Source organism: Eptatretus burgeri, chromosome 4, assembly GCF_056783735.1.
Source record: "Eptatretus burgeri isolate ZD-2024b chromosome 4, Ebu_testis_v1, whole genome shotgun sequence".
NCBI lineage: Eukaryota > Metazoa > Chordata > Myxini > Myxiniformes > Myxinidae > Eptatretus > Eptatretus burgeri.
The window spans coordinates 85,697,188-85,711,680 of NC_140964.1; the positions used below are offsets into that span (position 1 = coordinate 85,697,188).

The 14,493-nt window shown below is 40.4% G+C and overlaps 1 protein-coding gene across 8 annotated transcripts in view; it reads left to right on the forward strand.

Moving 5' to 3' along the window:
* The window catches only part of ADAM11 (ADAM metallopeptidase domain 11), a 266,893-nt gene that overhangs the window by 86,572 nt on the left and 165,828 nt on the right, over nucleotides 1-14,493 (forward strand). For all 8 annotated transcript variants that reach the window (XM_085879155.1, XM_085879152.1, XM_085879151.1 and 5 more), the window contains 2 exons: nucleotides 8,567-8,641; nucleotides 12,450-12,521. In XM_085879155.1, coding sequence (XP_085735281.1) covers nucleotides 8,567-8,641; nucleotides 12,450-12,521 — 147 coding nt within the window. The remainder of the gene's footprint in view (nucleotides 1-8,566; nucleotides 8,642-12,449; nucleotides 12,522-14,493) is intronic.

A 14,493-nucleotide genomic window follows, 5' to 3' on the forward strand; every position in this document is an offset into this window, starting at 1 on the left:
CAAAGGTCAAGGTCACAGTGAGGTCAAACATCCAAAACATTCGATTTTTGATGGTTTGGTACAGAATCATCGGAGAAACTTCAAGTTTGCGTCGCTACCTTCTCGAGAGCAGCTTTTATAAGACAAGGTCAGAGGTTAAGTTGACGATTTCGTAAGTACCAGTCTATGACTGCTTGTTTGTTTGTTTATTTGTAGGCACGATAACTCGAGAACGGAAGAAGCTACCAATGTCAAATTACACCACGTGATTCAGGAGGGTGATGGCTAATGCTGGTTAGATTTTGGTCAAAATCGGTCAAAGGTCAAGGTCACAGTGAGGTCAAACATAATTCCGTAAATTCATGTGGAGAAATGGAGTATTTTTGCTTCGCTCGACGTAACGAGTTCGTTTTAACTTCGATTTTAATTTTGTCTTCGGTTTTTGCGATTGCTTCGGACGCTTAAAACTCGGTTGTCGAAATTCTGAAACAGCGATGAATAACTGATATATGTCATGAATAATAAGTCTTTTATCAGATTCTTCTGAAAAGTTATACACCTATTATCTGGCATATCCTGCTGGTACTGAATCACTTTTTTTTTTTTAATAAAAACAAAAAAATGGAATTTTTATAAGAAATCTAGTTTTTGTCTGGGACTCATCTGCAAACCACAGTGTAAAATCGTGGATCACAACGAATTCAGAATTCAAGCTCCCCTTGGGCTTCTGACTGATCCATGCTTTTATTAGACAAGGTCAGAGGTCAAGTTGACGATTTCGTAAGTACCAGTCTATGACTGCTTGTTTGTTTGTTTGTTTGTTTGTTTGTATGTTTTTTAGTTTGTTTGTTTGTTTGTTTGTAGGCACGATAACTCGAGAACGGAAGAAGCTACCAATGTCAAATTACACCACGTGATTCAGGAGGGTGATGGCTAGTGCTGATTACATTTTGGTCAAAATCGGTCAAAGGTCAAGGTCACAGTGAGGTCAAACATAATTCCGTAAATTCATGTGGGAGAAATGGAGTATTTTTGCTTCGGTCGACGTTACGAGTTCGTTTTAACTTCGATTTTAATTTTGTCTTCGGTTTTTGCGATCGCTTCGGACGCTTAAAACTCGGTTGTCGAAATTCTGGTAAAAATCGGATGTTTTGGAGGCATTTTAAGATTGTATAAAAAATTTTTCACTCAACGCGTCACGGGTCGTCCCATGATGCAGTGCGCTCGAGCAGACGCGTCGTTGAGTGACGTTAAGGTTTTGCGTGGAGAAATGGAGATTTTTTGCTTCACTTGACTTTACGAGTTCGTTTTAACTTCGATTTTAATTTTGTCTTCGGTTTTTACGATCACTTAGGACCCTGTCACACTTGACGTTTTAGCCATCAATGGCAACATATAAAAATGTATGTAAAACGTTGGCGTCCGCTGAAATGTTGATGTTTTTTTAAGTTTTGGGTGTATTCATAACGTGTTATTCGTATGCATAACATATTAGTAACGGGCACAGAACGTTTCGTTGTGTTATTGACAACTTTTACCAACGAATGCTTCGCCTGTTGTCAGCGTTTCCAACCTATGCCCAACGATAGTTTAACTTACGCATAGCGCGCTAAACGTATCGCCGGCGGACTCGTGGCATAGCCTGTTAAGAACCTGCTGGACGCCAATTTCAATCATAACCACCTCAGAATTTGAAGTGTCAACTTCGCAGTCACACCTTGACGATTTTGCCAGTGTATGCCGGCCTATTATATGAAAAATGTGTCTAAAACGCGAGGCACACGTCAAATACGGTATAGGTAAGTTGTGTATACGTTAAGAGTCGGCTGGAAAACAATGAAGTGTGCTGTCATGTTACGTGGTACGTGTAATACGTCGTGAAATTTCAAGCATGCTGAAAATTTTACGACGTACTCGGCGTATGGCTAACACGTTCCGCATGCGTTCTCATATGTTCCTGGCACACTCCTCGATCGTTTACACACGACGGACACACGTTACTTGTAGGTTACTCAAAAGTCAAAACACGTCAAGGTAATATTTAACATACCCGCAACCTAATTTTCAACCAATGGGTAATGTCCTTTTAACCTCTGAGTGGCATGCTCTGAACCGATGTTTAACATAATTGAAACCTATGAGTAACATGCATTGAACCTATTTGTAACTTGCCTTGAACCAATGGCTAGCGTGCTCTGAACCTATGAGTAACGTGCGTTTAACCTATGTGTAGCATGCTTTGAACCTAAGTATAACATGCTTCTAACCTTTGAGTAACATGCGATGACCCTATTTGAAATGTATCTAAAACGCACGTTGTCGTATGTTGACGAATTTGATTGACGTCTTCCGGACGACCACAGCACTTACTGAACGTGTTTCTAACTTACATCTACCGTGTAATGGCGTATTGGCAGCGTTAAGGGGAATTGGTGTATACAAATGGGCTTCACAAGAGGAACCCATCATTGTTCCAGACTCCATGTTGAGTAGATGTCAATGCCAGTAGTATCAGTAGTAGTAATACAATTAGTCGTAGTTGGTGTGCGTGACTGTAGTAATAGTAGTAGTAGTAGTAGTATGTCTATGTCAGTAGTAGTATGTGAGCGTGATGGGGAGGGTGTGGGTGATGATGGATCCTCTTATCGTCCACGAATAGGAGACTACTTTGCACCATTGTTCGATGTTCTTTTCGGCTAATTTTTTTTCTCATTCCCACGATGAAATATTTCTTTGTTTTACTTTTTAAAGTATTAAAAACGACTTTGACAAATGCATAATGTACGAGTAATGAACACAGAACGCTTCGATAACTTATAGATAAGTTATACCAACGATTGTTTATCATGTTTTAGTCATCCACAACCTCTGCCCAACGATAGTCTTGCGTATGCATAGCGTAATAATTCCCAAGCACGTTATTCATAGGTTATAAATATGTCACGGGTACCCTAAACATTACTTTGATGTGTTTTGACGTATGAGGAACTTTCAAGTAGCGTGTTGCTAAGTGTGAATAACGTTCGTGTAGCGTGCTTACTAAACGTTACTCATAGGTTAGAAATAAGTTTCGGGTACGCGGATGTTACCTCTACGTGTTTCGACTTATGAGTAACATACAATTAACGTGTGTCAACGATCGCATAACGTGCCTACAACTTATGGCCAGCGTCGCGGATAGTGTGAGCCAAACGCCGAGTACGTTGTAAAATTTCAAGCATGCAAAATTTTTTGGACAACCAAAAAGTACAACGTTTTAAATCAGCGTAATACGACCTATGGTAGTGTTTTTCAGCGTTCAACTAACGTACACATAACGTACCCATAACGTATTGGCCATGTGCAAGCGTTTTAGACAATTTTTTCATAAATCGGCATATGCTGGCGAAATTGTCAAGGTGTGACAGCCCCTTTGGGACGCTTAATACTCGCTTGTCGAAATTCTGGTAAAAATCGGATGTTTTGGAGACGCTTTAAGATTGTATAAAAAATATTTCACTCGCCGCGTCACGGCTCGTCACGTGGTGCAGCGCGCTCGAGCAGACGCGACGTTGAGTCACGTAAAGGTTTTGCGTGTGCGCGCTGACGGTTTTTTCGATAAAGATGGTGTTTAAAAGTCATTTTTTATCACAATAAAGGTTATCGTCGCATGCCTGACTTGCTAAGCCGTCGGATTATGTAGAGATTGTTGGTGGATGGCCGAATATTACGGTTTTGTGACTTTGATAAAATAATATTAAATAATTGCGTGGAGAAATGAGATTTTTGCTTCGGTCGACGTTACGAGTTCGTTTTAACTCGGATCGCAATTCTGTTTTCACTTTTGGTAATGCTTAATACTCGGTTGTTGAAATTCTGGTAAAAACCGGATGTTTTATGAGATTTATGTCAGGTGTCATATCTGAGGTATTATGTACTGAAGATTATGCTAATGGGGGGGATTGTAACGCAAGGCATTACGTGCTCGTTCGGTCATCTCTATCATCTCAGTAGAGATGACCTAATAATAAGTCTTGAAGTCTGTCCATACGTCCGTCCGTACGTACGTCCGTCTGTCCATCCGTCCATCCGTCCGTCCACAATCAAACCGAGCGGAGACAAATAATCAATAGTGGAATGGATAGAGGTCGATGAGACATGCGCAACGATATAACTTTCAAGGTCGTCCAAGGTCGAGGTCAACGTCACGAGGCTGTCAAATTTGCGAAAATCGTCGATTTCAAATCGTATCTCCTCCCTCATTTATCAAGAGAGATCAAATGTTATTAGTGATTCAGATACTATGGACTATTATCTCGAACAACACGAGCCATTTTTTGAAATTTGCTCTCGTTCCGATTTTATAGCCCTTCAAACTTCGCTCTGATTCCCCGTATGGGCCGTTCATAAAGTACATACAAAAAGAAGTATTAAATCAAGAACCGGAACTCTCCGAGACAAATATTACATTTGAAGCTTTTGTCAGATTTCACTAAACAATGGAACACAAGTTTATATGCACACTTACATTCATTTATGGCATGAGCATTGTCTTGAATGTCAATTTGTACTTTTATTTTCATAAATGACGTGCTGTGATATTAAAAGAAAAAGGTAAATTACACCGCTCGGGACTGCATCGTCACGACTTAAGAACATCGGTTCATAAGGAACTGCTGGCTTTGCAAGCGATTAGCGATGTATGAGGGGGTGGGTGGTTTAAAGCCCGTGTATGGGCTGCGTACAGGGGTGGGTGGGTGGTACGACGGCTGCATACATACTTTATGAAAGTGGTGTCGGACTTCATGAAAGTGTTTCATAAGATGAAGGTGAGCCTGTCGTCATCGCGAGGGGGAAAAATATCCCCGTTCACAGGAACATTTTCGACGTGATGTTGAATCCGTGGATGTCAATAATTGTTCCATATTACTGTATTACCGTAGTTAATAATTACTGATGCATTTGAGATAAATCTACAGTTCGTTGTAATCTTCAAGTATTGTGAAGTGATATGAGACACATATGGGGGTGGGTGGGTGGTCACCAGCCTGCATACAGAGGGGGGTGGGTGGTTTTGAAACCCGGAAGTAGAGCGTACGTACTTTATGAACTGCCCTTATTCCAGTCTGGCACAGAGTTACTTACTTTCGACCTCTGGCAGAGATGACCGGCACTCCCGCTCGGGGGTATTTTTTTGAAGTCAATTTCAATCCTCTCTTCACTTTTGGTAACGGTTAAGTATGCTTCCTACTAGGTTGTCGAAATTCTGGTAAAAATCGGATGTTTTATGAGAGGTTTGGTACAGAATCATCGTAGAAACTTCTGGTTTGCGTCGCTACCTTCTCTCGAGACAGCTTTTATGAGACAAGGTCAGAGGTCAAGTTGACAATTTCGTAAGTACCAGTCTATGACTGCTTGTTACTTACGAAATCTAAAGATTTCGTAAGTATATTGATGACTTCCGTCCTCTGTTTGTGTGTATGTTTGTGTGTGTGTTTGTTTGTAGGCACGATAACTCGAGAACGGAAGAAGCTACCAATGTCAAATTACACCACGTGATTCACGAGGGTGATGGCTAGTGCTGATTAGATTTTGGTCAAAATCGGTCAAAGGTCAAGTTCACAGTGAAGTCAAATATTCGATTTTTGATGGTTTTGTACAGAATCATCGTAGAAACTTCTGGTTTGCGTCGCTACCTTCTCTCGAGACAGCTTTTATTAGACAAGGTCAGAGGTCAAGTTGACGCTTTCGTAAGTACCAGTCTATGACTGCTTGTTTGTTTGTGTGCAGGATATCTCAAAAAGTTGTAGACGGATTCGGATGAAACTTGGTGGACATGCTGGGTGTGTGACAAGGAAGAATTGATTCAATTTTAGTGAAGATCCGAATCTGGATCCGATAATTTTTAAAGTGATTCTTCACCATTGAGAGATAGGACCAAATACAATATATAGCATATTCGAAAAATGTATTGGGTCCGATATGTTCTTGTGGATCAGGCATTACGTGGTGGAGGAATGCGCTCCACCGAGTGCCCTTCCAGTTTCAATACTGTATTCAAAAATGCAACGCAAAACACCACATGAGCGCGATAACCAGGCACTTTGAATGGCGGCCACCTGCGTGGGCCGAGCCGCTTCCTGCTGCCGTCCTGCCAAAACCCAAACACAAGCAAAACTCAATTTGAAAAATTATTGAAACGATTATACAAGACAATAAACACTGAACGGATATACATTTTAAAAACCCCAACGGAAAATCTTAAGGCAGAAAAGTCACCTCCCGAGCTGCCCTCTTTTGCTTTCATCCTTCCCCCCTCCAATGGGTCGTTTCTATCGTCGATCCAGTGTGTGTATAACTTGTGATGGCTGTTGGATTATCGGGAGCACGACGAAGACACCCGCCGCATTGCTACATAGAATAAGGGTAAAACGATCCTTCGCCACCTTTATCCATAGCAAATCTTTCCTGCTTGGATAGGAAGGTACGAGATGGCATCCTCTTGCAAAATAATCCCATCTCTTTGGCGTTAAAAACCTGCTCTGGCATAAATCCCTTTGCCTTGATTAGGTCCATAAGCTGCGGTGGGTAGTTTTTCCCAGCATCATGGTCAGCCATGTTTGAACTGGAGCCTTCGGCCCCGAGTGCCTTGTGGAAACGTTGGTAAATCTGCAATGGTTTCTCTCATACACCTTTCCACTCAAAGGGGTAAATCCGCTCTTTCACCTCTTGTCAACATATCTAACAACTCAATTTTTTTGCACAATGTCATAACCTTTCTCTTCCTTTTGGCACAATTAATTTTGTCCATCGTTTTATGTTTGGATGCGATTACTTACTGTTGTATGTCTACAATATCTTGGAGATCTAGTATTACAGGATATCCATATGTCATTTTGTGTTTGATTACGATTCATTATTAAACTGAGCATCATTCTTTATGCTGGTCTGATTACTATATTTAACCGTGCGCAAGATACAAGAAAAGGTTTGTAATGGAAGGTAATCGTACACAGGGATGCAAGCAATGACTCGCCTCAGTTCGAAAACTGCGATTGGCCAAAATGAAACACCACCATAACTAAATCAGACCACAATTGGTTGCCCGCGGTTGGTTAAACCTGTGATATTATAACTGTGGTATTAGATATGTGATATTAGAACTCGTGATATTTGAGAGTTTTCTGGATCCGCATGACACTTTTTAGGTCATCTCTAACGAGATGACCTAATAAAACCGGTCTCGATGTCCGTATGGCCGTCCCCATTTTTTTTCTTTGATTTTCTTGATATTTGGTATGTGGGTAGATGTCGATGAGGGATGCACAACGGTATGACCATTGACCCGATTGAAGGTCAAGGTCACTCCAAAGTTGTGGAATCGTCCATTTTCAAAATCTATCTTCTCCGCCGTTTACGATCCGATCTTCGAAATTCCTTCGGATTCTGATAATATGGAACAATATCTAAATTTTGTCACGCCGGTTTTTTTAAAATTCGTCCTGGTTATCGAGTCACGTGTCTTCAAAGTTGGAAAAATCGTCGATGTGATACGGTCAAAAAAAATTCGCCCAATCTTGATGAAACTTGGTATGTAGGTAGGGGTCGATGGATGATGCACGATGGTATGACTTTTGACACGATTGAAAGTCAAGGTCAAGGCCACTCCAAAGTTGCGAAATCGTCCATTTTCAAAATCTATCTCCCCCATCGTTTGTGATCCGATCTTCTAAATTTCTTCGGATTCTGATAATATGGAACAATATCTAAATTTGGTCAGGCCGGTTTTTTTTTAATTCGTCCTGGTTATCGAGTCACGTGTCTTCAAAGTTGGAAAAAATCGTTGATGTGATACGGTCAAAATAAATTCGCCCGATCTTGATGAAACTTGGTCTGTAGGTCGGGGTCGATGAGTGATGCACGACAGTATGACTTTAGACCTGATTGAAGGTCAATGTCAAGGTCACCCACCGATGCTGTAAACTTCTGAAATCATCCATTGTCAAAATATCATCCGCCATTTATGACTCAGAAATGCGGTTTGATTTCTGAGGTCCGGTTTCTATCCTTTTGAAGACACATTGATCATAAATGTTCCAAATCAACCATTTTCAAAATCTATCTCTGGATAACTCAGAAATGTAGTTTGGTTTCTGAGGTTTTCTATCCCCTTTACTCCCGGGCTTTCGTCTGTACGTTGAACCAAAAGACAAGACGACATCGAAGCCATTCTAAGCCGATCAGAGATCCACATCTGCAGAGCTTCAGAGATGACCGTCACCCCCAACCGGGGGTAATTTTAGTTTTATCGAAGTATGTTTAATCGTCCAAGGGACGTTCAAAAGGTTCTACAAATCCGAGACAATCGTCCAAGACACAAATGTTTTTTATTTTCTTTTTTCAATACACATCAATATAATTAATAAGAAAATGTATTTCCTGTTTTTATTTCTTGGACTATTCTGAGTCTCTCGTTTGTCGAGTGTTTTTAATGCCACACTTGTGCCATGCTTTTACATTATCGTGCTTAGCATGCACGGACTAACATGCTTTTTACATTTCTTTCTGAAGATATATTTTGTTCACAGCATCTTGGTATTTTTCACAGGCCCAACGTGTCCGGCGGGATGTTTTCAAAGAGACAAAGTACATCGAACTCAAACTCATCAACGACTATAATATGGTGAGTTATGATGCAAAAACACATCAAGGAACCTAAAAAGTTGGTAAACTCATTTATATGATTGTAGTTGTTCCTTGATCTTAGTCCAGTACTTTGTTCTCAACTATCCTAATGTTTTGCATCCTATAAAGTATCATAATATCCTGCAAAAATGTTTGGGTGAGATTGTTTAACCAGAACAGAACTCGATGGAGCACATCCCTCCACTAGGCTGAACCATTTACATTTTGTATCCTATTGATAGGCCAGTCATTGTAATCTATATTCTGACTGTTGTTTTTGTCAGTCTATAACTTTGTATCATTATTATGACTTTATCACATACCCAATTACTTCACAAAGTTTTGTCCTCATCTCTTCATAATATTTTGACATATTCTGCATTCTTGATGTACTGTGTACTGTTTGTTTTTGGCTCTATCCCTCAATGCTGAAGAATCACTTAAAAAATTTGAGAATCCGGATCTGCATCTGGATCTTCACCAAAACCTTGTGAATTTGCCCTTGCCACACTCCCAACTTGTCCACCAAGTTTCGGCTGAATCTGTCCATAACGTTTTGAGATATCCTGCTTACAGACAAATGAGCATGGGTGAATGAATATACAACGTCCGCCCACTTTTCGTGGCGGAGGTAACTCTGGTTAAATATTGTTTTATTGTATGAAATGAACCTGATCTTAATGTGTTTAATGATAAATTAATACGAAATCCTTCACCTTTCCAAGGTGTATGTACTCACCACAAATGGCCAATGACATGAAGTTTCTCACCCTTCTCATTACATGTTTAGGTCATCTCAGTTGAGATGACATAATATAGCCAGTCTCGAAGTCTGTCCGTCCGTCCGTCCGTCCGTCCACAATCAAACCGAGTGGAGACAAATAACCAATAGTGGAATGGATAGAGGTCGATGAGACATGCACAACAATATAACTTTCTAGGTCGTCCAAGGTCGAGGTCAACGTCACGAGGCTGTCAAAGTTGCAAAAATCGTTTCTCCTCCCTCATTTATCAAGAGAGATCAAATGTTATTAGTGATTCAGATACTATGGACTATTATCGAGAACAACACGAGCCATTTTTTGAAATTTGCTCTCGTTCCGATTTTATAGCCCTTCAAACTTCGCTCTGATTCTTACATGTCCGGTGCTAATTTGAAGTGGTCATCCGGAGGCCGGCGCCAATCTCTGAAGATGCTCCGGGTCCTGCGCAAATTTTTGGCTGCACCTGTCTGGCATAATTATTCCATATTTTTGCTCCGTATGGGCCGCTCATAAAGTACATACAAAAATGAGGGGGTGGGTGGTTTAAAGCCCGTGTACGGGCTGCGTACAGGGGTGGATGGGTGGTACGGCTGCTGCATACATACTTTATGAAAGTGGTGTCGGACTTCATGAAAGCGTTTCAGAAGATGAAGGTGAGCCTGTCGTCATCGTGAGGGGGAAAAATATCCCCGTTCACAGGAACATTTTCGACGTGATGTTGAATCCGTGGATGCCAATAACTGTTTCATATTACTGTGTTACCGTAGTTAATAATTACTGATGCATTTGAGATAAATCTACAGTTCGTTGTAATCTTCAAGTATTGTAATGTGATATGAGATGCATATGGGGGTGGGTGGGTGGTCACCAGCCTGCATACAGAGGGGGGGTGGGTGGTTTTGAAACCTGGAAGTAGAGCGTACGTACTTTATGAACTGCCCCTATTCCAGTATGGCACAGAGTTACTTTTTGAACTTTTTTGAGTTAGGCAAAAAAATATGAGTTCTGCCGAGTTGTATTGATTATTACGATCACTGGTTATCGACTCGGATGCACACAGCATTTTGGTATGAGTGCAGACACTGTTATGCAACTCAGATGCACACACGTGTTTTGGAATGCGTGCATCACTCATTTTTCACTGCCACTCATTCCTGTTGAATTCCAAAACACCGCTTGCATCCTCATGTAGTCCGTACGTACTTTTACATGAAATCCACGAGCCATGGAATCGATTATATAGATGCCCCTAATTTGATTTTGCTTCTGCCGACCTCTGGCAGAGATGACCGGCACTCCCGCTCGGGGGTATTTTATTACGTCCATCTTCATGACCAGCTTTGTAGCCTGGCGTGAATGTTTCGCTGGGGTAGCAATTGAGCTTGAGGAAGGTCTCTTGCTTTGACATCTTGAGGGATGAGTGAGATTATGGTCAATTTTAAATGACGGAAGACTTCACAATGGGAGGCTCAAGATGTCGAACAAAGGTATAGTGAGCTGCACGATATGCGTCGTTCACATGTACGCATAGCGGTGGCAGCATACAGCATACACATGGCTGTGACATGGCTCACTGAAGGAGTGGAGTGCTCTTTGAAATTTCCATGATAACTCTCTACTGTACTGTACGGTATTGTACACCGCTCCTTCCCACTTTTATATCCAGGCGATGCATGACATCACCAGGCGCCGAAGGAAAGGTGTACTCAGTTTGTTTGTTTGTTTTCTTGTTTGTCTGGGCGATATCTCAGCCATCCTTTAAGCAAGGAAGCTGAAATTTGTGACAAAAGTGAAGATGTGCTTTGGCAAAAAATTATTTTTTATTTTTTGATTAATCAATTAATTGATTAATTAATTAATTATTCTCGATTTGTTCATTCCTTATTTATTTTCTTTCTCATCTGGGCAATATCTCAGGCACCATTTGAGCTAGGAAGCTGATATTTGGACATGCCGGTGAACAAGTGATTTGGCTATAGAGGGTATTTTTGATTTATTGATGAATCATTTACTTGATTAATCATTCATTTTTCGATGAATTACTGAATTTTCAAAAAGTTACACATTCGGATGAAACTGGTGGTTTTGGTTTGCTATTACCCGATTGATGAAGAAATTAATTATTTTATGATTATTATTTATTTATTTCAATTATGCAATTAATCAATCAATTATTGTATACCGCTCCCTCCCAATTCCATCTCCATGTGCTGCAAGGCGGCATCACTGGGCACCGAGCCCAGGCAATGTTGCACGCTGGAGGATTTGTTATTTATTTATTTGGCATGGTGGCGGAGTACTTTGAATGTACCTCTACTTGTTTGAATTTTGTTGAAGTGAAAAATGGAAATGTAAATCGAAAAACATGTTGTATAAAGTCAGTTTTGTTGCAGTGAAAAGCATGAACCAAGCGTTTGTAAATTGAGGGATACCTGCACTGTACGTGCACGAAAATACATCCCATCTCCATCTTTCCCTTTTCCTCTTTTCTCAACCTCCCCCTCATTTTTCCCTTCTCATTCTGCCTTATCCTTTTCCTCACCTTTATACTCCCCTTCCCTCTCTTTTGGTCTTCCCCCTTCCTTCTCCCTTATTTAACTGAAACAGCCTGGACGCAATGGTACTGTCATTTTAATGTATATTCTCGTTTTGTCATTCATGAATGTTAGCCTGGACGATGCTTTATAATCACATTACCACCACTGGGTGGAAATGACACTGACACACAATTTCAGTGTGCGTTATTAAACCCAGAATATTTAGGAAGCATATAATATAGAAATTGAGCTTTAATTTCATTTCATTTGTTGAAGTATTTCAACACTATCATTTAGAAGTAATTGATAATCATTGATTGAAAATTTTATCAACCTCTGACTTTGCAATGAAATGCCCCAGTGATTGATAAAGACCATGTCTAGTTTTGTACACTTTATACAATGCAGTCGATGAGATGTGATTCATATTGTTTTGTTTATGTGTGTGTGTGTGTCATTTGAAGTGGAATATTTTTCTTTCTTCCTTCCCTTGTGCCTGTGCCAGTACCTCAAGCATCGACAGTCTGTTAAGTTGACTAACAACGATGCCAAGTCCATTGTGAACCTGGTTGATGCTGTGAGTTATATTCGTGAGTTCCTGAACATACATCATGATTAACTGCCAGGTGTTTTGTTTAGTATTGCATGAAAAATTGGACTGAAGTGAGATCATGTTTCAAAAAAAAAAAAGAACCTTCAAAAATCACAGATATGAATGTCTCATTTCATTCGGGTACTGAAAGATCCCGATTGTTTCTGTTCCGTTTATTATCATTCTTCTTCCGCTACATTTTTGCACATTTTATCAAGTAACAGGAACTCTATTATTTTTGTTTCATTCATTTTTTTTCTTCTGCCACACTTTTCAGATTTATTCACTTTTAAATTTGTTTTCTCCACAACTGCTTGAGGGATTGATGTGAAACTTTCAATATAGAAGTGCTTACCCATGGATAATTTTTTAAATAATAAATAAGACGTCATCGGTCATGTGGTATGGCAGCCATGTTGGAGAAAAGGAAAAACTTGGTATATATCAGAAACCGCTGAATGAAAAAAAATTCAACTTGGTGCTATCAGGAACATTTGATAACGATGTCATTGCTGCCTTCATGATTATGTCATAATTGGATGCGTCGAATGCTTTATCCTATCAGTATGAAATTTTTTTGAGATTCATCTACGAAGCAACTTGTCAAGAAAATTAAATTTATGATGTTTAAATTTATCAAAAGAGAAAATTCAATTTTAAAAAAAGATTATGATGTCATCAACGATGTGGTATGGTTGCTATATTTTTTTGAAAAGAAAAACCTTCAAAATTCTTCTTCTCTGAAACGGCTAAACAGATAAAGGCAAAACTCTACAGGTATGATTGGCTATCCATGTGGAACAAAAAGTTTCATTACTATGATGTCATCAATGACACGGTTTGGCAGCCATATTGGATTTTAGCGATAACCTTTAAAAATCTCCTCTCAAACCTCCGAGCTGAATGATGCGAAACTTTAACTGTCATCGACTACCCTTGGGGATATACGATTGATTGCAAAAATATCATCGATCATGTGGTTTGGCAGCTATATTGGATAGAAAAATGAACGTTGTCTGATTAAAACGAAACTTCACAAACATGATCAATTACCCAGTTAGCGTCCGGTTTTAAATTTATGACATCATCGGTCATATGGTCGGGCAACCATATTAGAACGAAAAAACAGATCCTTTAATAAATCTCTTACTCTCCGAAACTGTTTAATAGATTGACGTGAAAGTTCATATACACTATATGGCCAAAAGCATGCGGACACCCCTTCTAATTAGTGGATTCGGCTATTTCAGCCACAGCCATTGCTGGCAGGTGTATAAAATGAAGCGCACAGCTATACAATCTCCAGAGACAAACATCGGCAGTAGAATGGCCCATACTGAAGAGCTTAGCGACTTTCAACGTGGCACTGTCATAGGATGCCCCCTTTCCCACAAGTCAATTCATCAAATTTCTGCCCTGCTAGAGTTGCCCTGGTCAACTGTAAGTGCACTTATTGTCAAGTGAAAACGTTTAGGAGCAACAGCAGCTCAGCCTTGAAATGGGGGGCCACACAAGTTCACAGAACGTGACCACCAAGTGCTGATGCACGTAGCACAGAAAAATAGTCTGTCGTCAGTTGCAACACTCACTACTGAGTTCCAAACTGCCTCTGGAAGCAATGCCAACACAAGCACTGTTCGTGGAGAGCTTCATCAAATGGGTTTCCATGGCCGAGCAGCCGCACACAAGCCTAAGATCACCATGTGCAATGCTAAGCGTTTGTGGAGTGGTGTAATGCTCATTGTCGTTGGACTCTGGAGCAGTGTAAACGCGTTCTCTCGAGTGATGAATCGCGCTTAACCATCTGGCAGTCCAACTCATGAATCTGGGTTTGGTGGATGCCTGGAGAATGCCACCTGCACAAATGCACGGTGCCAACTGGAAAGTTTGGTGGAAGAGGAATAATAGTCTGGGGCTGTTGTTCATGGTTCGGGCTCGAACTTCACTTTGTTGCAGC